The sequence below is a fragment of the Sinohyriopsis cumingii genome, chromosome 6 (assembly GCF_028554795.1).
Source record: "Sinohyriopsis cumingii isolate HCF-2022 chromosome 6, ASM2855479v2, whole genome shotgun sequence".
Taxonomy (NCBI): domain Eukaryota; kingdom Metazoa; phylum Mollusca; class Bivalvia; order Unionida; family Unionidae; genus Sinohyriopsis; species Sinohyriopsis cumingii.
Window position 1 is genome coordinate 88844322 of NC_142966.1, and position 25216 is coordinate 88869537.

At 34.7% G+C, this 25216-nt stretch overlaps 1 protein-coding gene across 1 annotated transcript in view; it reads left to right on the forward strand.

The window, feature by feature from the left end:
• The window catches only part of LOC149797401 (glutamate receptor-like), a 142985-nt gene that overhangs the window by 100262 nt on the left and 17507 nt on the right, over window positions 1-25216 (forward strand). Inside the window, exons 8-11 of the mRNA XM_089962179.1 lie at window positions 3620-3727; window positions 16574-16687; window positions 21346-21561; window positions 23395-23741. Coding sequence (XP_089818305.1) covers window positions 3620-3727; window positions 16574-16687; window positions 21346-21561; window positions 23395-23741 — 785 coding nt within the window. The remainder of the gene's footprint in view (window positions 1-3619; window positions 3728-16573; window positions 16688-21345; window positions 21562-23394; window positions 23742-25216) is intronic.

Below are 25216 nucleotides of genomic sequence, written 5' to 3' on the forward strand. Positions count from 1 at the left end.
TAACCAGGATTAGGGCCAAAAGTTTATTTTGAGAACAAACGTTTTATATTAAGTGTATATTCCAACATTCAACTAAATAAGATGAAAAACATAATGTCATTGACTCCGATTAAGAAAATAAACTTCATTTAACCTACACTTACAGAGAAATATAAATTATGTACTTGTTGTTTGCAGAATCAAGGAAAATTAATGATTCTCTAAGGTATAAAATACACTTGATTTAGTCAAGGTCAGTTACAAAATACAATTTTACAGAACCATCAGCATGTAATGAATAAAAAATCTAACAAACAATGCAAATTAATTATATATAACATTTCCCCTCATAATGAAAAATTAAGATATATTCAGAAAAAGCTGATTTTTATCTTTAAGTCATATTTACATGTGATAAATAATTACATACGATAAAATCTTATGAATAACACAAAGTATACACAAAATAATATTCAAGGTAAAGTGCATCTGCTATTAGATTTTCTTTTTCCTTGACGTTTATGATGTCAATTTCTGCAACATCAAACTCTATCTTAAAAATATCTGATTCTAGTTTCTCATCTTGCCAATGAATGAAAGTGGGTTGTGATCACTAAATACATTAATCGAGAAGAAACTAAACTAGTATGCAATGTGCCACAACAAAGCGTTGCAAAGCCATAACCAATGCTAAACACCCTTTCTCGATTGTGGTATAATTTCCCTGGTGCTTATATAATTGTTTAGGAAAATGGCACACTGGATGATGTACTCTATTTTTATCTGTTTGAATCAATAGTGCGCCAACTCCAACATTAATTGCATCAACAGACATTTTAAAAGATTGACAGAAATTTGGAGCCGAAAGAACTTGTGCGCTTTTATGCATTACCTTAACGTATTAAAAGCCTCCAGACATTTTTCGGATCAATGAAACTTGGTTTTCTTGCTCAACAAATTGGTCTATGGTTAGAAATTATAGTAAAAAATAGGAGGCCATTTTCTGATAGTATCCAGCCATGTCCAAATGTAGCATCAGATGCTTTTTACTGATAGGCAAAGGCAGCCTTAGCATGCAGAGGTTTCACTTGTCGTTGTCCCGCAATATGTCTTAGAAAAGTTAAATCAAGCACGACGAAACTCAAGTTTGGATAAATTTCCGAATCATCCTGAGTTATCTGTCCAGGTGTGATTGTAGATGATTACAAATTCAATGTAAGCGTCACAATTATCTAGATCTGACGTAATCATGTAATCATGGTCATTATATATGTTGAAAGACAAAACTTTCATCACAAGCGGCATTACTTTGAATTGAGTTAAGAAGGCAAATTATTTTGCTCTTTCAGTCAGTGGAATTAGCCAGAATCCTTTAAAAGACTAAATATGATGACATATTTTTTATTTAAAATTTTATTGCTGCAGTCATAGATTATTGGTAATCAAAATGAATCTGTTTCAGTCACGTTTTTATGTAGTATGACACATCTAGAAAATGTTATCTGGTTTAGTTACAAGAATACATGGCGAACTTCAATCACTTTTAATTGGTTGTATCCAATTGTTCTCCAGCAAATACTGAATTTCTTTTTTCATATATTCATAGGTGAGAGAGTTCATACTGTGCGGATTCTGTATAACATGTGTGGAATCTAAAATTTCAAGAGAATGGCAGATTTTGTTTGTTTGTGTAAGAAACATATGGAAACAAATACTTATGTTCAAATAATAGCTCTTCTAGTTCATTTATTTCTTGTTCTGTAAAAGTGAAAGTTTCTGGTCAGATTATTAAATATTTCTGAATTCCGAAGATTGGTTACTCCAAAGGCACTTACAGTCCGATTGCATCTCATGGCTTAAATCCTCACTGTGTGGGACAGATACAGCTAAATTGACTGCATGATGAACCTGGTTATCTCTATCAACATATTCCTTTCACATGGTAACGATGTTTCTGTTTTCGCCTCCCCGGGAGTATTAATGATATAATTTAAATCACTAACATGAATTGCTGGATGCAGCAATTCATCATTTTCACTTTCTCTCTGTGTGTCTCTTCTTTTCGCATTGCATTTGCATTAGCCTGTCTCTAGCTCTCTATCACTCTCTTTCTCTCTCTGTCTTTCTTAATAATTGACCTATACTAATAGAAAAATCTCAATAAACTATGTATTAGTTGCTTACTAAAAAACTCAAACGATTCTGGTCAGGTAGACAATGAACTTGATATTGGACATGTCCCGCTACAAAGTACAATTTTACAAAACCCACGGGATATAATGAAAACAAAATGACAAAAAAAAAATAAAATTAAATAGCAATAAAAAGATAAAACGTTTAGGAATGATATGTGTCACTCAGTGAAACCTGTTTATGAGGACACTTTCAAAATAAACATGGTTCATATGTGTCAACTAAAACAAGACTTAAGACCATTAGACGGCAGATGTCATAGAGTGGGTGGAATATTTGAAGACACGGGTAAATGACATGTATCGACAATTTATGTTTCTTGCTGATTTAAATGTTAATTTTATTTGCTGGGACCTACTATGTGTTGTATCGCTCTGGTGGTCTAGTGGTTTGAGCTTCAACCTTGGATGCAGGAGGTAACGGGTTCGAACCCCATCCAAGTAATGCCATTGACTTAGAAACATGGTAATAACAGCTGAGGTTAGTGTTGGGACTGGTCGGACTGGTGTCAGGATAATGTGTTTGGGTCAACCATTATGCTACATGTCTGCGGCATCACATAAACTGGCACACTATAAACGTCGTAGCGATATGAGTGAAAAATTGTTCGTTACGTTAAAAATCCAAAACATACACACACACACATATACATACACAGACACACACTATAATTTGTTATGGCAATATAATAGTAAGTTGTGTCCATCCATTGTCTTTTGTTTTGCATGCCAATTAGTTAAAATTCCTTTTGATGGACTGAATTTGTTTTTACCACTTAAAAAAACTGTATAGTTTATTTGGATTTTGATCAAATTTAGAATATAAGATATTGTAATAAAATGTATTACGAGGTAGACACATTCATATAGATAAGGTTATCTTGAATCAGATTAGTCTAATTAGTCTAGCTGCTTGCAGCAATTTGCAACCTTTTGGGATTGATGTGTCAGATCCGCTCTTGTCTTTGCTAATAACTGAACATGAAGAGAGATGGGTAATTTCTCAAATTTCAGGGCTTTTTCTCCTATATTTAAATGTTTTCCAAAGTTTTAAAAAACAAACTGTTTAACAATATTTTAATTTTAATGACATTTTGCAACACTTTTTTGCCAATACTTTATGGCTTTACTTGTTTTAAGTCGGATTATGCTAATATTATTAGTATTTCCACTTCTACCACCACTAGTTATATTATTATTGTTATTATTATTATTATTATTATTATTATTACCACCACTACTGTTTTTACTACTAGCAATTTTACTACCGTGAGTCATATGCTTAACGTAAATAGTGATTGAAGTGATTGAATTTTAATGTTGCTGTACTTCAGTTGTTGTATAAATATTGAAGCTACTAATTCTTTGCAAAAAATAACAAAAATAATTAAGAGAAAAGGAAAAATCCAAAGCCATTTATCTCTTGTGTAATCAAAATAATTTTCCAGATTGACATTGAAGGACTGACAGGAAGAGTCGCTTTTGACGAATATGGCTTTCGGAAAGACTTCACATTACAGCTTATGGAGATAACAATGAATATGGGACTTGCGACGGTATTGCTTCGCTCTCTCTCTCTATTTCTCTCTCTCTCTCATTATATCGATCTACCTACATAGGTATATATGTCTGCCAGCCTGAACATAATTCTTCTGGAGGTAAAATAGGAAATAAAACACAAGAACATTAATAAATAATCACAAACTGAGAAAGTCGTTTGCTTTATGTGAACAATTAACAGTACTTTTTATTTTGCATGTAATTCTTCTCGGCTAGAACTCAATGTGATTTTTAAAGACCGAGCATACAATGATTTTAAGTTTTTGATGATTCAAAAGAAATGACCGAAAAGCTGTTAAAAGTCAATTTCGAGGACTCTGGTGCTTTAAAAATTGCAAATATTGCATAATTTTGTAGATGAGTTTCAAGAGAAATATTCAATTTACGCCAAAATTAAGGTAGTAGCCATCAACAGTACAGGGGGTCAACAGACCCAAGGGATGGGCAGGCATAAGTGAAAAAAATGACGTAAAAACAAATGGAACCATTAGAATAACCAATGCATTGTAACACAAATTGAATGTGAAACATCGTGAAGTTTATTATGCGAAATAAATTATGTAAATAGTTTTGTCACCAACAAATTAACAACTTATCATAATTAAAGAAGAGTGGATCAACCGCTCTAACGGGCGCCAGAAATGGGTGAAAAAATGTACGCAAAAAAATACACGGAAAAGTCGAAATGACCAACGAACAGTAACATAAACTCTGTGTTATACATCATGATGTTTTTTACGTGTCATAAAATCTGAATATTTTATTTGATATGAACAATAATGGGGAACAGAGGAATATGGTGGCCAGACCAAGTGAAACACACGACGCAGCATTTTCGCTTGAACATAATTATGCATCAATTCTTTTATTAGCATTTTTTGCTTTAATGCTTTTATTGACATTTTTGCTTTTATGCTTTATTCAGCATAATTGATTTAATACTTTAATGTTTTTATTAGCTTCTCAGCCACGAGGTTGAGGCGAAATATCAATTTTCAGTGAATGTCCGGTTAACCTTCTAGCTCGGCTGGAGCCCACATTTAAATAATCTGAACTTAAACCTTCCAAGAATATGCTGATTACGGTGCTCGAATCCACGAAGTATGCCAGTAATAGTTTGGGAATCCAATGACATTACCAATACACTACAACAGATTCAAGAGATATTTATCAAAACCTAATTTAAATACCTGCTGCAGACGTTAACTAATAAACGTTTCGGATAATTTATAATTCCAAGTGCTGTAGATTATTCAATTAAAATAAATACATAAATAGTGTTATTTACAAAAAGTGAATAATTTATATAAATTTGTACCACATACATTGATGAGTGGGAAGAAATAATACTTATGTGTAGTCCACAGGTAGAGTTAGTCAAGCGAAACAGTATTCTATATTGGTTCTAAACAGCCTGTGGGTGGTTTTCACAGAGAATATATGAGTATAAACGGTGTTATGTACGAAAATTATATTATATTTCTAAATTCCTACTTGTATCATTAGTTCACAGCTAGAGTTAGTCAAGCAAAGCAGGTGTGCTATCATCGTGCTATGAATATTCCTAAAAAGCCTGCCGCAAAATAGGTCTCTACAGAGTGTAGAAGAATCGATTTTTGACTGTAAATCCCATGGAGATTTTATTACCGCATATGTATTTAGGCAGTGACTGCGTGACCTCATGTGGGGAAATTTGCTTGTTATTGATCGCGCATAGGTATTTTTAGCGCAGTCACGTGACCATGGTAATGTCTAAACTGTGAGTATGATTGAGATCAGGTAATTCGATGTAGCTGGAAAAAATACTTTACGTTACTGTAACACAGTAAAACCTTGTATATGTTCTCACTAAATCATCTATAATTAAATCGTTGTTGCAATAATAATTATCTGTGATTCTGCACTTACTCTGGAATCTCATACACCTAAATTATCTCGACAACGACTAGATGCAATTAAGAAGTATCTTCCAGTCCGTGAATTTGCGAAGCAACAATTACAACAACGCCAAGAAACTCATGTGGAATTTTACAGAAGGTACAGAACAGTTATTTAAACCAATTATCGAACCAACCAATACATTTCTCCTGCAAATAAAGCCACAAAAAATATTGAGACATTACTGCTGATATTGCAGGCCGTCTTGAACCCCCACCACAAACAGTTCAGCCACCACTCGTAGTTCAACCACTACCAAGAGTTAGAACCAACACAGTATATACATTTACTGAGGAAGGTATTGGAGCTATCAGGGATCTAGACCAAGTATTTGAAATTGCTGCATTTGGATATAGTGTTAGAAAGAGATATGTAAAACCTGAACATATATACAGTCTAAAATACGCCGATTGGGTCAAAGAAATGTATCGGGTTGCTGATAGTTCTCAGCAAGTCAAAACTGGCGAATGAAATTTTGAAATCTTTTTTAAAAAATGCAGTATAAAAATATGCTGCAAAAGCAGAAGTGGAAAGGAAAAGAAAAGAAAAGGAATTGATGAGTGAACTAGAAATAATAGCTTAAGAAAGTATACAAACAGCCTAAAACAACTAATAAAAATGAAAAGCTTCATCAGAGGCACTTCAGCAGCGCTCTCCTGAACCAGAACCAGAACCATCTGACGGAGAAAATGGAAGTGGCCTTATCACTCGCGATCGATGTCATAAAAATCAAGGTGGTAGCTCATTCGCCGATGATTCAAGATAAACTTGTCCAAATAACATCCTCGCTGATGTCGATCGACTAGCATCTCTGATTGGTGGAAGACGAGCCGGTAATAATTCCCAAGAAATCGTCAACAAAGCAACCGCTATTTCTAAGCGTTTATTTACCGGTAGCGTTATGGACAGTTGCGTCTATCGGTCGCTGATCGATGAATTTACCGAAGATTACTAGAGTAATCAATTAGATCGGTTATAACAAAATGACATGATTATACCCAATGTCCCACGCAGTCTTGAAAGCGTCAGTATGATAAACTCATGATTACCGGTTTGTAAAATGATCTACGGAGATGGACTCGGCGATAATGTTCAAGGTTTATTCAGAACGATAGCCGCAACAGTTTTTCCGATTGAAAAACGATTAGGTGTGAAAGCCATCAAAATTGTTTGTCATAAGGCTATGGGCACTGTTGGTAATCTTGCTGATAAAGCATTCTCGGCGGTCAAAGACAGACTCGTATGATTACTACGACCAAAGCCACGGCCAGTAAAACTTTGCAGCACCGAAGTAAACATTCCAGTAAAACTGCCTGGCACCGACGCAATGCCACCAAGTGTCAGTAAGATAATAAATCAAGATGCAAATGAGCGATTGAAAGAATTAGCTGAAGTGACATCACCGACAAAACAACAAGTAGCTGCCGAGAGAGCAAATAGCAGCAAGTCTAACAGCAAGTTGTCTGGCTTGACGGTCATTTTAGACAACGAGTATAAACCAAAATGTTCAAGCGTGTATCTGAAATAGCATTTGACATGGACGCACCGGTCCTCCAAGATAAATCAGTGCCTAAATATCAATATTATTCTTATGATGCACGCGTACCTAACGCATGTGGACAAATCGAACTACAAATGCATCGTACAAGTATATATTTCCTGCCCGCCAAGGTATATACTGCGATCGAAGTCCAGCTTCTAAATGCAGATAATAAGGCATACGAACTTTTAGATCGAGCTGGTTTTGTTAACAATGGTGCTAAGGCATTGTTTAACTGTGCCACATACTTCATTGACGCAAATTTTATTGAATCGTGTCTCGAAAACTTTATGTTGCCGTGAGGATACTCGGCCTCGCAAGATATTCCGATGATTGTTCAAGGTCCGCTGGTACATCAGTGACGTACGCCTAGGTCACCTAAAAGCATCTCTACCGTCAAAACGTGATGCTGAATGGTGCTGGAGATGCAGTCACATCGATGAATAAATATTTAAACTTAGGACTCTCAGCATGTATATCAGTGTTAAAAGATGAAGGAGAGTTTTCTTTATCTAATTCCACTAACACATATCTATGGATTCCGTAGATATGTTAGACATTATTTTTGGTGCTAAACACACATTGGTACTTTTCTGAAAGGCCACCGACAACAATGCAATCTTCCAACCCAACACAGTCGATGCTCGTAAAGTGAGAGTGACAAAACTTTCATTGTGGATGGGAGCAATGACACCATCACTCGTTGAAGAACAACAACTGCTCTCTTTCATGGATAGCACAGCATGTCCACGATGTCATAGTTGGCTATGAGTTTCTAGAGTAATGTTGCTGGGATATTCACATGGCAGAACGCATTACAACATGATGTTGGTATTATTTACTCTCGGAGTTAATGAAGTTTCTGTGAGAATAAATGGACATCAAGAATCATCCGAAGACGTGTTATTGAATTGTTAAGGCTATCGTGTTGCGCGTGTGTTGCATTGGTTGATGTCATTCATGGAGCTTGATCAGAATGTTGATTCTGGTTCGCAGATATCCCAGTGCGATTTTCCAACGCTGTATTCGATCTATTGTTTCTCACTGTAACACTTGGATTTGTTTAGACAATCTGTCTTTGATCAGAGATCGTGTAGCAGGAGTATAAGCTGGTGAATGCATAGCAATCGCTGGCAGACAAAACAATGTTGCTTGATGGCGTTGGTGGACGAATAAGATTCATTGATTCGCCTGTAAAAGGTATGTAAACATGCTTTGGGAAAATGTATTTGGATCGCAAACGATCTGTAATTAGATCCTTCTTGATGTTATAATGTCAGATGATCACGTCAATGTTACCCTGACATCTGGTCAGATCAAAAATCTACATTCCGCATAGAAGATAAATTCTCGGGCAAAAAAGACCGATATCAGCGGAGTTGCAGGGCCCAAATAAATTATATAAACCGAGTGTTATCTCAAACACTACAACGACGCCAAGAAATCGAGAACAGGCGTTCGACTTGATCTTTCTGCGAATGCGATTAGCGGCTCAACACATATCGGCGGCATATTTCCCTTTCTAGTGGCAATACCAGCATTAATTTCAGCAGCGGTTCCAGTTGTTGAAAAAGCAGCTGTACTTGGTGCCGTTGGAACAGATGCCGGTATGACAATGAAGACAGCAACAGGATACGGCATAAACACCTGCAAGAAAAGGGACGGGGTCTATGATTACCAGGAACTCGGTACGGTCAAGGTCTGAAACTGCCGGGGACTCTTCGTTAAAACTCCCCATGTCCGGGTTTGATTTACTTGATATGCTGCTTAGCGATTATAGATTAAAACAACTTTAGAGGCGTTTTCATTCGTGATCGATTACCTGTAAAGGTAAATCGCATTAAAACCGGAATCATTATTCTCGATGGACGTTCTGGTCCAGGTACTTATTGGGTTACAATGGCGGAATATCAGCGTGGAGTTGTCTATTTTGATTCGTATGGATAGACGCCATCAAAAGAATTGTTACGATATAGTGGCTTAGCAGGTGACGTACCAATCTGGTATTTAACATTACGAATCCACCGATATGCGGTCCAGAAGTACTTGTGGTACTTTACGTGTGAAGGTCATCCGCCCCGCCTCATAAATTCGTGTATGAGTAGACCGTTCGTAGTTTTATTAGTTTATAATGGTAGATATTTACAGAACATCTGCTAAAGGCAAGCTCCATGATAACATATAGGATGGCCGCTTGAATCGCCGATTTATACTGGATAACCACAACCAGCGCAATTTGATTATTTATCAGACAAACAAGTATTTATCAAAGAACCAAAGTACAGAGAAGAAAAGAAACTTTGGACGCTCATGAGAGCGGAAAAGAAAGGTATATATTTAACCCAACTGGTGTTAAAAAATATACCCTATTGGGTTTACGGGTGTTGGACCCAGTGATCCTCCTCAAGATGCGGACATAAATTTAATTCACAAGTATGGGAAATCTATTGAACTAATTATCGATGGAATAGCCCTAGAGCACAAAGGTAAATACAATCATCTGAGAAGCTACTTGAGCAGTATGTGCTTGAATATCCGAATAATAATCTTAAACAAAGAAGAATGAGACAGTAAAACATCATGAACCATATCAAATATGTGTCAGAAATATTTCAAATCCATATTATAGCATCCCTGGTTGGACACGGATAAAATGTAGCACGATCTGAATTACATAATTGACGAACATTTTTCGAACATTACTGGTGCATGGGAGAAGTTACGGGGCCCTCCAGATATTCTTCGACATTACAACGAGCAGGATTGTGGTGGTCGTCGACGGCTTCTGTAAATCTAGTCTGTAACGAAGTTGGCAGTAACCATACCGCGACAGGGCAAGTATTAGGGCATTCCCAGCATGGATAATTTATTTACAGTTTTTCTACGGGTGTCCCGCTCAGTCATTTGTGTCGGTTACCGTTAGTCTTGTTTTTTATGATGTCATCATCGAACAATGTCACAATAAATTTTTGTCTAATCGGCCAAGTGGGAAATTTATTGGACACACGTGGCGAAGAATTGACTGTAAGTTAGTATGTGCGCGATTGAAGTTGACGGCACACGATGATCAAAATCTTCCCCAAAAAAACATTGTAAAAAATAAAAAGAAATTGTCGTAATTTTTTTCGTCGTTACTTTTATTTAGTTATTTAGAATATTCCTCCTCGGGGAATACTTCTCATTCTGAGGAAATCTGTACAGAGTTAAATACAAGTTGCTTTAGCTGTCTTGCATGGGCTTTTACCGCCGTTCGAGTTTCATATTGTCGAGACAAATCTGATCGTATTTTATCAATGGCACTTGCCAATGGAATAAATTTAGTTATATCATTTTAATCTGCCAATAATAATTCCATTTCGAGCTGGAATATTTTGACAAATCTACAGTCAGCCGCTAGTGTGTATCTGCCCTGTTCATGTCGCTTATGTATCATCTCAAAATCATCGTTGACTTTTTCAAACATGGACTTGAACCGCGAGACCATCTTGCTGCAATTGTTCGATAGTAGAGATAATCTCGTTAATATTTTCCTTGTCCATTATAACAACAAATGTATTTATTTAATAAAAGATTTTATCTAGACCAATTTGATTAGGTGTTTATGAATCGTGTAAACCTATCTTTATGCGGGTTTTACTGAGCATGTGCAAAGAAGTTTTTTTTTAAACTAACCTACGTCCATGACGCCGGTACACCATGTCCGATGAAAGGTTTGCAGCGTATATGTGTCAACACCGTTAAAAATAATCAAAAAATTAAAGTCATCTCTGATCACTTTGGGAATCTGAGTATACCGCTGAAAGACGTAAAAAATGAGACCTGTGTTTTGATGTCTGCGTCGCGCAAATATTCTTGCTGAATTTGCTTGTCAAGCATGACATCATCGTAGACCACTAAATTGTTTGTATCGTCGTAAAGATCCTCGACGAACGGCGCTTCATCGATGTCAGTGATAAATTCAATAACATTGTCTACAGCCTCGTCAGATTCATTAAATTCCTTAAAAACATTATAGCATTGTTGGTCATCCATGGCTGGCGCTACTAAATATAATTTGTCCCATTTGAGCCACCTCATTATCAGTTGAATAAAGCTTGACCGGTACTTGCTCACGTGTTACTGAAAAATCAATCAGATTGATATTGTAAAGATATAATATTATTTATAATCATGAGTTTGTATGATGTTTGATGGACAAAGGTCACTGATACTAAATTTCTGAGAGCAACCACTTTGAAAAATAACATGCCTACACTTACAGGCAAATGTTTAAACTGCGGCACACAAAAATATACATTTATGAGTATTCCTGTTGCAAAACAAGATGGCAATATTCCTAAGGCACTCGGGAAAATACCTGAAGCACCATAGGCTAATTATCCTGGTGAAGTACCATCTTCAAAGATATAATTATTGTTGTCCTGGAACTCACCTTGATATTAGCCTTGACGAACAAAATCTACTAAAACCAGGCGAATTTCCGGTAAATGCGATTGATCAAGCGTGCCATGTTCATGATTTCACCTATAAAGATACAAGCCTACAACAACCACGTATCGCGAATGTCAAGTTAATTCGCACTCTGAATTCAAGAAAGAATAAAAACATACGAGAATTAATCGCTAATTGGTTAATAAAATCGGCGATGAAAGGTAAAATAGTCATGGGAAAGGCTAATTAAACGCCAACAATTACCTAATGGATTCGTTTTAATATAATCCAAGAGGATATTGCAGAGGCACAGCAGCAATTAAAAGAACTCGCCCATGCAGCAGGTGTCACACGAGCTGTAGCCCCAGATTGGTTGTCATGACAGGCCATATGGCAAATTTATCTTCCACGTCCCAATATGATTCAACGTGAACATTTTTATGTCAGCACACCCAACGAAGATTGTCAGGCGGATATCTTTTAATTACCACATGACGTACATAAAAAACGGACGTACAAATACGCGTTGACTATCGTAGATGTTGCAAGTAGATACAAAGAGGCTGAACCGTTATCGTGTAAAACAGCAACTGAAGACTCAACAGCATATCAACAAATTTATCAATGTAAACACCGGCCGCATGTCGGACTGCGATGGCCACAATTGGTACAAGTTGATCCTGGCGAAGAATTGTTCGGTGCAATAACTATGCTGATGCACCAGCATCAGGTTAAGATCAGACATGAACACACCTCGATACATCGCGATCAGGAAATCATTGAACGATTTAATCAAACACTTGCACAGCGACTCTTTGGACATAAATATCCCCAATAATTACTGCTCTTTCAGGATAGACCTTGCGAAAGGGTTGCAAGAAGACTTTATGTGGTGGCCGCGTTAAACAACGAGGTCCCGGATGAAGTTATCATGAAAACTGTCGATGCAAGAAGTGTTCGGTAATTGATAATCGATCAAGAAATGTCTGTAATATTTCTTTGGATACTGTACAAATCATATCCTAGATAATTACTCTCAGGGTATATTTCTCACCCACTTGTTTTGGGCGCCCATGTATCACCTCGCCATATAAAGAAACTATGATAAATGCACGCGTTGAAACCACGTTGTCTCATCTCTTTGGCAGGCCGGTGAGATGCGTCAAGACAATTATGTCAGAGTTTTTAAATAATTATATCGCACGTGTTGTTTTACCAGAACAAACTGGCCCATTCAGATAGACCGTGTTATGTCGCGTGATTGGATCCTATTTTTGACGGTGATGATGGAATCCATGATAAATTGTCGTTATACAAATATGGTGCTTTAATGTCAGTCAGCTATGACTATTTACGTATTTATTCGTGTTTTATTCGCCATCAAACCCAGTTGACACCGTTGTTGTTTTCGTCCGACTAATATAAGAGGAATCCATGGCGACTATAAGCATCATTGGGAAACCTGTTAATCATCGATCATAGGTTTATGGATGAGTGGGTGAGCACTGATGATATCATATGAGTAAAATTTAATTTGAATTGCCCTCTCAGTACCTAATGATCATGCCATTAATTATTCCATCTCGTGTTGTTGCCTGTGTCCTAGATGACAAACTTTTCGCGATGTTGCTGATGTGAATTTGCCAATATTTATTCTATAAATATCTTTGTCATCTTGTGGTAACCAAACTTGCTTTTGTTGTTTATACAAAATTATCGCAGAGGTTACAGTCAACGATGTAATGATCTTAGCATCGAACATGTAAAGTAATAACACTATTGGGGCCCAACCACGCATATTTATTGCGCAACAATCGTTGCGATCAACAGTGGTATCCGGTTTATTAAAGTGTCTACCAAGGCAGATTGGTATAACTTGATGAATATTCGCTGAAAACTTGAATGATTCAATCTCGGCAAATCCAGTAAGATCGATATTTGGTAGTGGCCCGTTTATTGCAACTCTAGTCATTTAGTGTGTTAGGTGCCCGGATCGCTCGAAATAACGCTGACACTGGCCAAGCCCAAGAAAAGACGCAGGATAAGCGGCTAGGTTATCAACTGTAATCATGTCAGGGAATTATATTTTGATTTTCAACGACCGCCTTGAACAAACTCAACACAAGATTGTGATACGTCATTGAGAACTTCTCTAGGAGCTATACACCATGAATGTTTTGTTGTGCAATGTGTGATGCAGCAGATGAAATTGTTAACGAGTAAATAAATCATCTTAGTCGCCGTTACATTTTACCGCAATCTATTTCATAGCACGTTGGAACGATTCCTTCCGATGAATAACTGCCGAGGGCAAAAGAAACTAATAAAATGATTCATCGTCTTCGATGCCGCAACTGTAAAATAATCAGACTAATGCAGTGTCGTTTTTACTTATGTTGCGAATGTCTTCAAAAATAACTCCATTGTAAAGTCTTATTGTTCTTTCTTGTGGAAATTTTATCACAGACTCTGTCAACGCCTGATAGTTCTGGTCTATAATGGTTATTGGAGTACCTTTGCTACGATAATTGCTAGAGTCAAATAAACTATCATTGCTTATTGTTTTTTCCAAGTTTTTGAACGTTCAGTGTGGTTATTAAGTGTGTAAACGTCATTTATTTTAGCTCCGTTTCCAAGTTATTTATTTTTCTATTCTTCATTCTGTAAATCCGTTTCCTCGTGCCGATTCTGCAAAATGTTCTCTGACACGTTGAGCCACCCAACCTAGTGAGCCTATTTTCATCGGAGCAAAAGCAGCTATGTTTGGTTGTGATAAATTGAGCAAATAACTGTAGCAGGATAAGCGTTCTTGTAATAGGTGTATAATTATTGAAGTTATCGTGATTGTTTTACCGAATCCAGTTTATCACGTACAATCCAATGTAATCTATCTGGTGCTTGTTTTTCAGTTATTAATTTTATCCTGAAAAATGATTCTTGTTGTTTTGTTTAATTTGTACCATTTTATGAGCAAAATTTGTTTTCATTGTCGAATCTATAATCATTCCTTCACCATCTGTCTTAAATGTTGAAAACCATGAGACCCACCATCATTGATACATTCGTTCTTTGCTTGTTTGATAAAATCAAGCAACTTTAGTTCAAATAGTATTTGTTTCTTATCTCTGGTTATTATATCCGGATCAAATTTATTAGTGTGTTGTGGTTCAATCTCTGATAATATTTTTCATTCTCATTCAAAAAACTTATCTATCTGCTCCTCTGGTTTGATCGCCGCCAATCTATCAATGTCATTCGCAGTTAATCACCATTGTTTTTCATTCCGTAATTTTACTTATACAATTTTCGACCTTGGGAAAGCTGGTTGTATCCCAGTTAGAAAAAAATATTGATCTTGCAGTTGTTGTGCAACAGTAGAATTAGTCATTGGTAGTATATGATATACTTTCTCTAATATAATATAACTTTCTTTTAATTAGAAACAAAAGTATACTATAATCATGCCGACGGCAAAATATACCTCCAAAGGGCTAAAAATCAGATAAGCTATTCCTTGAGGAAAACCCTGTCGCCGAGATTATTATAATGTCCACATGACAAATATCAGACTTGGCAGTACCGGCCCGAAACCATGTCTGCTATGTGGGGTAGAGGTGAATGGAAAAACGTAATCGTTTATCTTTTTGGGGACGAAAATATCACGCGTTGAAAAGATATTTTGAGATAATGAACGCTGAAGATAAAATAAAAGACACACGAGACTATGTATATATATATATATATATATATATATATATATATATATATATATATATATATATATATATATATATATATATATATATAATGTCGTATTAGAGAAAATATAATAATATAATGGACTCGATTAATCTAGTAAATTATGAAGCGAACAGAGCCAGTATTATACGACACTGCAAAAAGCTACATATCGGCGCTGTCGAAAACTTGGGTTGCATGTGATTAACTGTCGGGAATAAAGATATTTGTTTATGAGAGTTTCAACGGCGTTATCAATGAAATGTTAGTTGTTGACCACGTAAATTCAAATAGAACATATCACCATTTGGAAAATTTACATTACATCACACAAAGCCGAAAGGCAATACAAGAAAAGTCAGGCAAACGCACACAAAAGCGAGGAAAGTTACTTCAATAAATTCAGACACCGGAGAAGAAAGATTGTTCATCGATGTACGCTGCTGAAAAATATTTCGATATCAAACCATGCTCAGTACAGCTCGTCGTAAATTGTGTAACTAATTCAATTACATCAATAGCGTTTAATCAAAAATAAAATTTCAGTATATCCAGTAATGTAACCTAATTTTTTTCCCAATACAATGAATAGCCAGATCTCAATTTGACTCAAAATTTAGACATTTTCCTAGTCACATTTTTGTGCTAAAATCAAATTAATTGCACACAAAAACATCATGCTGTGTCACATATTGTTTATGTTACTGTTTATTTTTTATTCTAACTATTCCATGTATGTTTTGTAATTTTGCCCCATGTAAGGTCGATTGACTACCTAATTTACCTATGATTAGTTGTTAATTCTTTTCGAAACAAAAAATATTGACATGTTAGAGTGCATACAAATTTCACATATTGTTGTCTTTGTTATTCCAACGTTTCCATTTATTCGTTTTTGCGTAATTTTGTTTTTTACTTATGTCTGCCCCCCCCCCCCTCAGGTCAGTTGACCCACTGTACAGCTCCAGCATTTATTTCTTCATACTATGTTCTAATAAATATATGGAATCATGTAATTATTAGCTTTATTGTCTTAAGTCTACTACCATGTTGAGTACGAAATGGAACTGCATTGTTATCAATTATTTCTTTCACGTTATTTTGTAAGCGTGAACTTTGATCTGCATTTAAAATTAACTGGTAAGTTGCTCATGTCAAGCATTTTTGGCTAAAAGAAAAGGTTTTACTATTACAGGTTGGAAGATGGACACCGGGGAAGGAACTAGAACGTCACGAGGCTAAGAGAAAACCGATTTTCGATCCAGGAAGTACCCTTAGTAACAGAACACGAATGGTCACAACAATATTGGTAAAATAATTTCTTATCAACACATGTGTGTAAAAATTAGGAAATAATGACAGACGTAAGTAAACCATCATGCTCTGTGTATGTCATGTATACATATTAAATGTTCTAATACAGTGATGTTTTGGGAATATCAAAAGAAATGAAAATTATACATTATTAGCGTAGTATACCTTTCAAATTCGCATAGGCACAAAAGACTATTAGGAAACAAATGAAAATAACTAACACAAGAGTTGGTGAAACTACTTTTACACATTCAAGAAAATCACTAGACCAGTCAGACAGCGATGGCGAACACAGTAAAAGTTGCATTTTATTTTATACATCATAAGTAATCATTGTACCGAATTCAACAGTCTTCAAAAATGTAATAATCTACGTCATGAGTATGAAGTATACAAGCTTATTATCTAGAGATAATGCTGATGTGTTTACAAGAGTCGACGGATTACATTAGTGGCCAAAGCAAGTTTTGTGAAATAATAACATTCAGAAATTAGTCGACAAAAGCATATATAATTTTAGGGGGACAATTTTTATTTAAAATAACACTTGGTGACTTATTACATGAAGTAGCTGCTTTAGAATCAGCTATATGAATGTCAAACTTTGACATAAATATGAGATCACTCATGTATCAAAGGGTTGAAAAGACGTTTTAAATAGTTGAAAATAAACGTACCTATTTCAGACTGTCATGTTGGCTTCTTGATAACATATCAAGAAAGCTAAGCATAATATGGAGGGGTTTTTTTCTACATTTTTATTCAGGTATAAATAAGTGGCAAAGACAATAATTAAAAAATCTTTACCACGACTCCAATAAAATAAAAATGTACAATACTGAAACTGAATTATCAACATGCAAACATTTAAAACTTGATAATGTTAATATGAAAACACGCAGAGAGCAAAATATGACTCGAGATTGTGGCAAAACTCGGTAGTGTCGATGGCAACATCTGTTTGTGGAATTCCGTTATTGCATTTGATTGTCAGAATAGTTCCAGAGTTAGTTATACTGTTTATGGATGTCGCATTTACTTCCAGATCGTGAAACTACTGCCTGATTGCAACCTACGTGTAAGTGGTGAAGGCAAATTAAATCCAAGTAACTAAAATATAGATATGAAACAATTTAATTTGACTTATAACAATTTAACATGCCACCAAATCAACACTGGTGTTATAGCACGGGAAAACGAAGGAAAAGAAAAGAACAAAGAAAACCAGCTCACTAACACCACCACCAAAAATGAGATACTGCTTGATTCATTATGATATGGTTGAGGATGGGATAGAAAGATTTGACCATGATGAATATCGGTGTGAAAGAGTACAGAGATAGTTTAAAGCAAAGCATATCAATTACTGGGGAGGATATTTTCAACTGGACTGTTGGACTAAAGTAACGTTAAGTGATATTTTATTATAAATAAATATGAGCCAGCATGTTATACATGTTTTACTTCAAGAAGATAATAAACAAAACAAATAGGAAGGCATTGCATGTTAAAATGACGTATCAGAAAATACGTGATTTACATTTTAGGTTCACAAAGAACCATATATTAATGAGAGTGGTTACAATTTTCAAGACACCATTAAAAAATTATTTGAGAAACACATACTTTGTGGTAAGATACCAATAATGTAATAAACTATCAGAATTATAATGAAGCTTCAAAAGTAAAATAACAATATGGTTAGATTATGGTGCATTAAGTTTAAATAGCTAGTGAAATGATCTTATAAAATATGCAGTATCATTGTCGTGATATTCCACAGGCTGGTCAAACAATATACAACAATAACACAAGATTTGTACATGACCCAATCAAAGAAAAAGTACAAAAATTCAGATTAAATAAATTACAACTTACCTAGAAAAGATGGATTATTGCGATAACTGTATATACATCTTTCTCCTAGCCATTGCATACCTTTAATCAGGAATGTAAATAACAAATGCATGGAAGTATAATAATACAAGCGGATATTTATGATGTATCTCCTCATTATAATTTATCGCTTTATTTTGTTCAACAAAATACGTTACGAAACAATTGATGTCCAGTCTGGCCAGATAATATGCTAGATGTTAAAATCATCTTGATACTGCCATTCCAAAAGATTAGAGCCTTACCGAAAGCATTGTTTTCTTTTATTTGCTTTTTTAAAAATTTGTTTTGTTTGTTTGATTTACATGATCTGTGTTATTAAATACTTAAGTATTAAATATAGAAATTTAGTGGCAAAATAATTTTTCTATTCTTTTGTTCTTATATTTTCACCTATGAAAAATATTCTTAGAGTTTCATTTGACCGTGTTTAAGAGTTAGAGGGTTTTCCCAAGTGGGTGTTTGCATTTGTAGGAGAATTGGTAAACAATTATTCATTCCAGTTTCATATCAGTCTTATGATCAGAGTTTGTATTTGTGTACGTCATATATAATTGTAGAAGAATCATCTTTTTAAAGTATTCATTCACATTACAATGTACCCATTGACCTTTTAGACTGGAACTCAAGTTTGCAGTTATTGAGATCTTATTCAAAGACATTCTGGATTATATCACTGTGGTAAATCAAGGCATTCAAGACTATTGGGATTCATTTGGAACATTCTATAAGTTTGTCAGAGGACATGTAGGATTATTTGGGATTTAAGTCATAATATTGTTAGCGTCTCTTAGATTTTCACGTTGTGATTTTGGAGAAGTTAATTATTTGTTGATTTTGCTAAACATTCTGGTTTCGCTTCTTTCTGTTATATAGCTGAAAACCTAGAATCATAACGCTACATCACATTTTTGAATTGATCAGGACCAGTCTATTTAAATATTATTATGTCATTCTGTCTTTCCTCCTGCATTTAAAATATTCTAACTTTTTTGAAATAGCATGGTTCAACTATTTTTACCGGCTTTGTATTAAATCAATTACTATATCTATCAAAATCAAAACGTGATATGGACCATACCTTGAGATAATTCTTGAAGTATATGTAATAGGAATGTATATGCCGCTTTTAGCTGCCAAATTGAAACAAGGTCTTTTGTTTTTTTCCACATCTATGAAACTCTGAAGCATTGGCGACTATTAGCTGCGTATGTGCAGACTTAGAAATTCTGTCTTGTCAAACATCCATTTTGTATTTTCGCTTATTTTCTGTTCAAGTTTTGGCATGTAAAATGTCCACAGAACATTGAATTGCATTCGTGCGATATTATGTTATAGGTATTAACATTGGTCTTTCTTTCCATGTGTCACGTTTGCTAAACAAGAGGTCGCGAGATCGAAACTCCGGCTGAAGCTTAACAGTATTTGCTCGTTTGGGGTATTTTTATGTTCAGTTTTTCTTTTATCACTCATGTCCTATGCCAGACAATCAGGCTTCCGAACAAAAATGTGGCGCGTTCGAAACGCTCGACGGGATCGCAATTTGTTTTAACTTTTCTGTAATTTTATGATCAAACTTTCTTTTGAACAGGCTCATTTAATATTTTATAAAAAATGTTTTTATTTTTTCTAATCCCCGTCCTACAATATGCATTTAACCTAGTATGTTAATATTTGTGTTTTCTTACTAGAAATTATGTTTTCAACCTGTGGTCCTTTCTGAGCATCTGCTTTATCAGCTTTAAAATCATGTATAATGGATCTTATTTAGACACTGGCACATTTTTCTGCTGATGGTTTTATTCAGGGATGATTAAATGTCATATACAAATTTATAGAATTTTTTATTATTGCTAGGGTAATATCTATAAGATATTACTAAGCCTTTTACTTACGATTCTATTTAAAATCTTTTTAGTTTCTTTACTGTTATTATTTTAAGGTTTTAAAGGTGTTTGCTATTATTCTTGCACTTTGTTTGATATTAGCATATCCATGATCAAAATAATCGTTTTGATGTACATAACTAAAACATTTTGAATATATTTTAACTATTTTGTTTGTGTACAAGTTTCTGTGTTCAGCAATGAATGTATACAATTACATCATTGCTTAATTAATGCAGATCTTACGTACTTCACTTCTGGGTTTATCTGACATATCCACTAATTCAAATCTGATGAAACATTTCTTGATTTGCTTATTTGCCTATCAAAATATGTATTCCCTTCTGCTGAGTTTCAAACCCTTGAAATGTTACAAAACTGATATGCTCTGAAATTACATCATGCTGAAGTACTTAGCAACCCGTGTCCGATCTGCATTTATTTATCTGTCAAATATGAGAAAAGTGCAGGAAAAAACTTGATATTTCATGCCACGAAATCATCTTATACCTGATATGTATGTATGCACATCTTACTTATGAAAATGATGGTCACTGATTTTCCAAAATAATTACTGGAATTGGAAACGTAACTTTTCTCGCAAGATGCCCATAAAATAGCACTATCAAGTAAGAAACGAATTTTTTGTAGGCGTTTAGGTCAGAGCAATCGCCGTTATCGTCAACATCGGTTATGATACTTGCTTTTCTTCGGACAGAGTGTATGGTGAACAGGTGAGAAGAAACGACAACATATAACGATATTAAAGTAAAGTTAACGTGCCATATCAAATCACTTCGAACTACCTTTTCATGTTAAACAAATCACTTTCTGTCATTCTTTTTCATGATCATATTTACTTTCCATTCAGGAACGACCATATGTAATGTATAAAGATGCAGAGACGGAGGAAAGGCAACCAAGGTGTGGAAAAGATAACTTCATTGGATTTTGCGTCGATTTCGCACGAGAGGTGGCGAGAATTGTAAATTTTACTTATGAGATTTGCCTTGTCAAAGATGGCAAGTATGGAGAAATATTACCTAATGCCACCTGGAATGGAATGGTTGGTGAGCTGACGAGAAATGTAAGTGACTTGGTGCAAATTGCGTGTGATTGGCTGATGTAGACGAACTATATTAGTGTAAACTGATTGTAATCCAGCCTGTCAAAGTTTCAGAAAATGTAGAAATGTTCAGACGAATGTAGTAATTAAAGATGTTCTCCGCTTATTTCAGGCATTAAAATATGATTCGGAAACACGAATTAAATGGTCAGAAATAGTGCAAAAATATGTTCTATCATATTCCGTTAGATGTGTAACTGGCAAACATTTTCTGTGTGACTTTATGAAAATTTAAAAATCGATTCTTAAAGTCAAGCAATAAAAGTTCTACTGATGTTACCTAAAAATCCAAGAAGCATAACCTTTCGAGTATAATTGTTCTACGGGAGAAGATGATTCTTTAATCAAACTAACCATCGCATCACAAAAGCATGGCACAATCCCCAAAACCCAGAAAAAGACAATAAAAATGCATATATAGATAGGCTGGAGATTTTCGAAGCATGTATTCAAACAATGTTACTCTGACACTTCTCGCACGAACGTCAAAATTGCTTAACGCCTCTTTGGACTCCCGATCAGTAAAATCCTTTAACATGACGGCCACACGTCTCAGTTTCAAAACGGAAATTTGGTTTATTTTATTGGAAAGCTCTGACATCAAGAAATGTAATCTTATCTTAATATGCGGTACCATTTCTGTCCAAGAAATTACGTAAGTTTACAGTAAAAACAAGCAAGAGAGCCTTTCTGAATTCATCTCAATAGATTTTTCCGCGACGAATATCATTTTAAAACTCAATCTATTTATCTTCCTTTAAAAGAGAATATTCTTTCGAATGAGAACTTTTATTAAATTAATACTTTCACTAATTTAGCAGACATTCAAACGGAATATAATTTCCTGGTGTACGTACGAAATAAATTATTATCCTTTCTTAACATGACCTAAAGTAATCAGTGCATACTTTTTGTTAGCTGATAACTCACCAGTTATTTTATAAGGACTGGAGATATCCGAATCATAAACAGACAGGGATGTGAAGATATTAGAATATAAACAAATTATTGTCACAGATGTCAAAATATAACTTGGATAAAAGAAATAGGATGCAGCTATCTTTTTCATAGATGCTAATTCATAAGACTATTATAATTAATATAGCTAGCGCCACACCGTTTTCGATTTCACTTTTATTTATTGCAGATTAACCATTCCAAAATGACAGCAAACGTATATTGAAAGGGCATTTCCTTTGAAATTGCCCTTTCAAAACACATTAAGCAAAATATAACTGCCATTATATGCAAATAACGATCGAAAGTAAGTGTCAATAAACCCATTGCAATTAAATCATATGTTTGAAAACACATGCTAGTCATTGACTCTTTAATACTAATTTTTTAATTTTGTAATCTTCTCGAATTTGACAGATTCTGTATCACATTATCACAAAAGGTACATTAAAAGTATGCAAAGTTTTTATCCTACAGAGTTAAAATAGTTAATAATCTTGCATAAACATGCAAATGCGCACATTGACACAAATCGATTTTTTTTACTTCTAGAGCTTGTATATTTTGTGGGTTTTTTTAAATTAGAATTGGTCTCCTGCGTCATTTCATTATAAAAGCATAGAAACACATTCAGTTAGATGTGAAATTCATATATGTATTATACCTTTATTTACTTTTTCACACAAATTGTTCATATCGTAAATATGACTAATTCACTGTCATATGTGCGTATTTTCAAAGTCCTAAAATTGTACACCATATTTTGTGGATTCTAAGACAAATGTTGAGCGATATAACATGAGAATTTTTAATAATCTTTACTTGTCATGCTTTAAGGAAGTGGATATGGCCATAGCCCCAATCAGTATATCCTCTCAGAGGGAGAGGGTAGTGGATTTCACCAAACCATACATGAGCCTCGGAATCAGTATAATGATCAAGAAGACGGCGGTGAAGGAGACTAGTGTATTCTCTTTCATGGATCCTCTTTCCTATGAGATATGGATGTGTATTCTTTTCGCCTACATCGGAGTCAGCGTGGTGCTTTTCCTTGTCAGTCGCTTCAGCCCTACAGAATGGCACGTGGAAGATGGAGCAAGCATCACCAATGATTTCACTATTGCCAATAGTCTCTGGTACTCTCTTGGAGCCTTTATGCAACAGGGATGTGATATTTCACCCAGGTATGTAACAGAGTGGGTAATGCTGAACTAAATAGTAAACCGTACGGTTAAACGTTATTAGATACTAGACGATTGAAACTAGTACCAAAATATGTATGTGTGAACGACATGGGATGTATTAAATCGTGTATACTCTGTCTGAATGTGTTGTGCACAAAGTAAATTTATCGAAATCAAATTACAAATATATTTTTATAGGGTCTTCATAATGATGCTAGTGTCGAAAATAAAGTGAAATCTTGCATCAAACTTTTCCACAAAAAGGCTGGGTACCAAAGACGTAAATTACAAGAGTTTTGTTTTTTCATCTCATACAGATGGCCGTGTTTTAAGCTAAGGGATATTAAGTACAGAATGTGTTTCTTCAAATAGCTAGTTTGTGGATGAATGGAACAAATTAGAATTGGGTCAAAAATTTAGCGAGACACAAAATACGGCTTTAGTAGACTATGGGTTATGTAAGAAACAATATTCGATGCAAATTAATCTTGTACTACCACAAAAATAAATTTCGTCCTAAAGCGTTATATTTAAATTTGAATACCCTATTGAATTAGTAAGTGGATTCAAACTGCTAAATTTAATTAACTATCCTAATGAATGTTACATACTGTCCAGTTGACATTTATTGAGTTTTTTTTTTCGGAATTTGATCTCGGTAGTGTGCATATCGTAGATTTTAGTGCAGTAGAGATTTTGCACAAACCCACGCCCGTTAAGGATACGACAACACTGAAATAAAAATTCTAGGGTAATGGCCCAGTATTTAACTGTAGCAACTCAGTCGTGTACTGTAATGTATAGAGCAACACTAAAATACAAATGTAACACATAATCGCGCACTAGCAGAGCAAGCACCAAATAATAAATTAAATAATCTTTTGCACAACAAAACGAGTTGCACAAAGCTAAATATTAATGAATTTTTTTAGGGATTTATTGTGATGTCATCTAAATATTTTACATGAAAGGAACCTAGAGATAATCCCTATTCGTTTACAAGTTTGAACAAGATAAAAGTATAATCAAATCTAGCAATATAGAAAAATATAATGCAAGAGCATAAATGTGTAAATTTTCTGATGTGTAAATTTTTTAATGTGTAAATATTCTGATGTGTAAATATTCTGATCTAAAACAGAGAAAAGTATCATAGTATGCTGAAAAATGATGAAGATATAAAGATTAATGAATTGCACAGAAAATAGTAGTTTTAATCCTAATAATAATAATATGGTTACATCAGTTCAGTACATAGAACTAATAAATTGTGTATTTGATTATGGATTCACATACATATTTGTATTCGACTAAATTTACATACATTTGAAAGATCTTGCAATACATACAGTATTAATCTACACCAAAATAAATAAATTAAAAAAAACCAAATACGATGTTCGATTTACCATAGCACATCTTCACCGAATCAGCAACAACAAAGGTTGATTTACCACATCACATCTACACCGAAT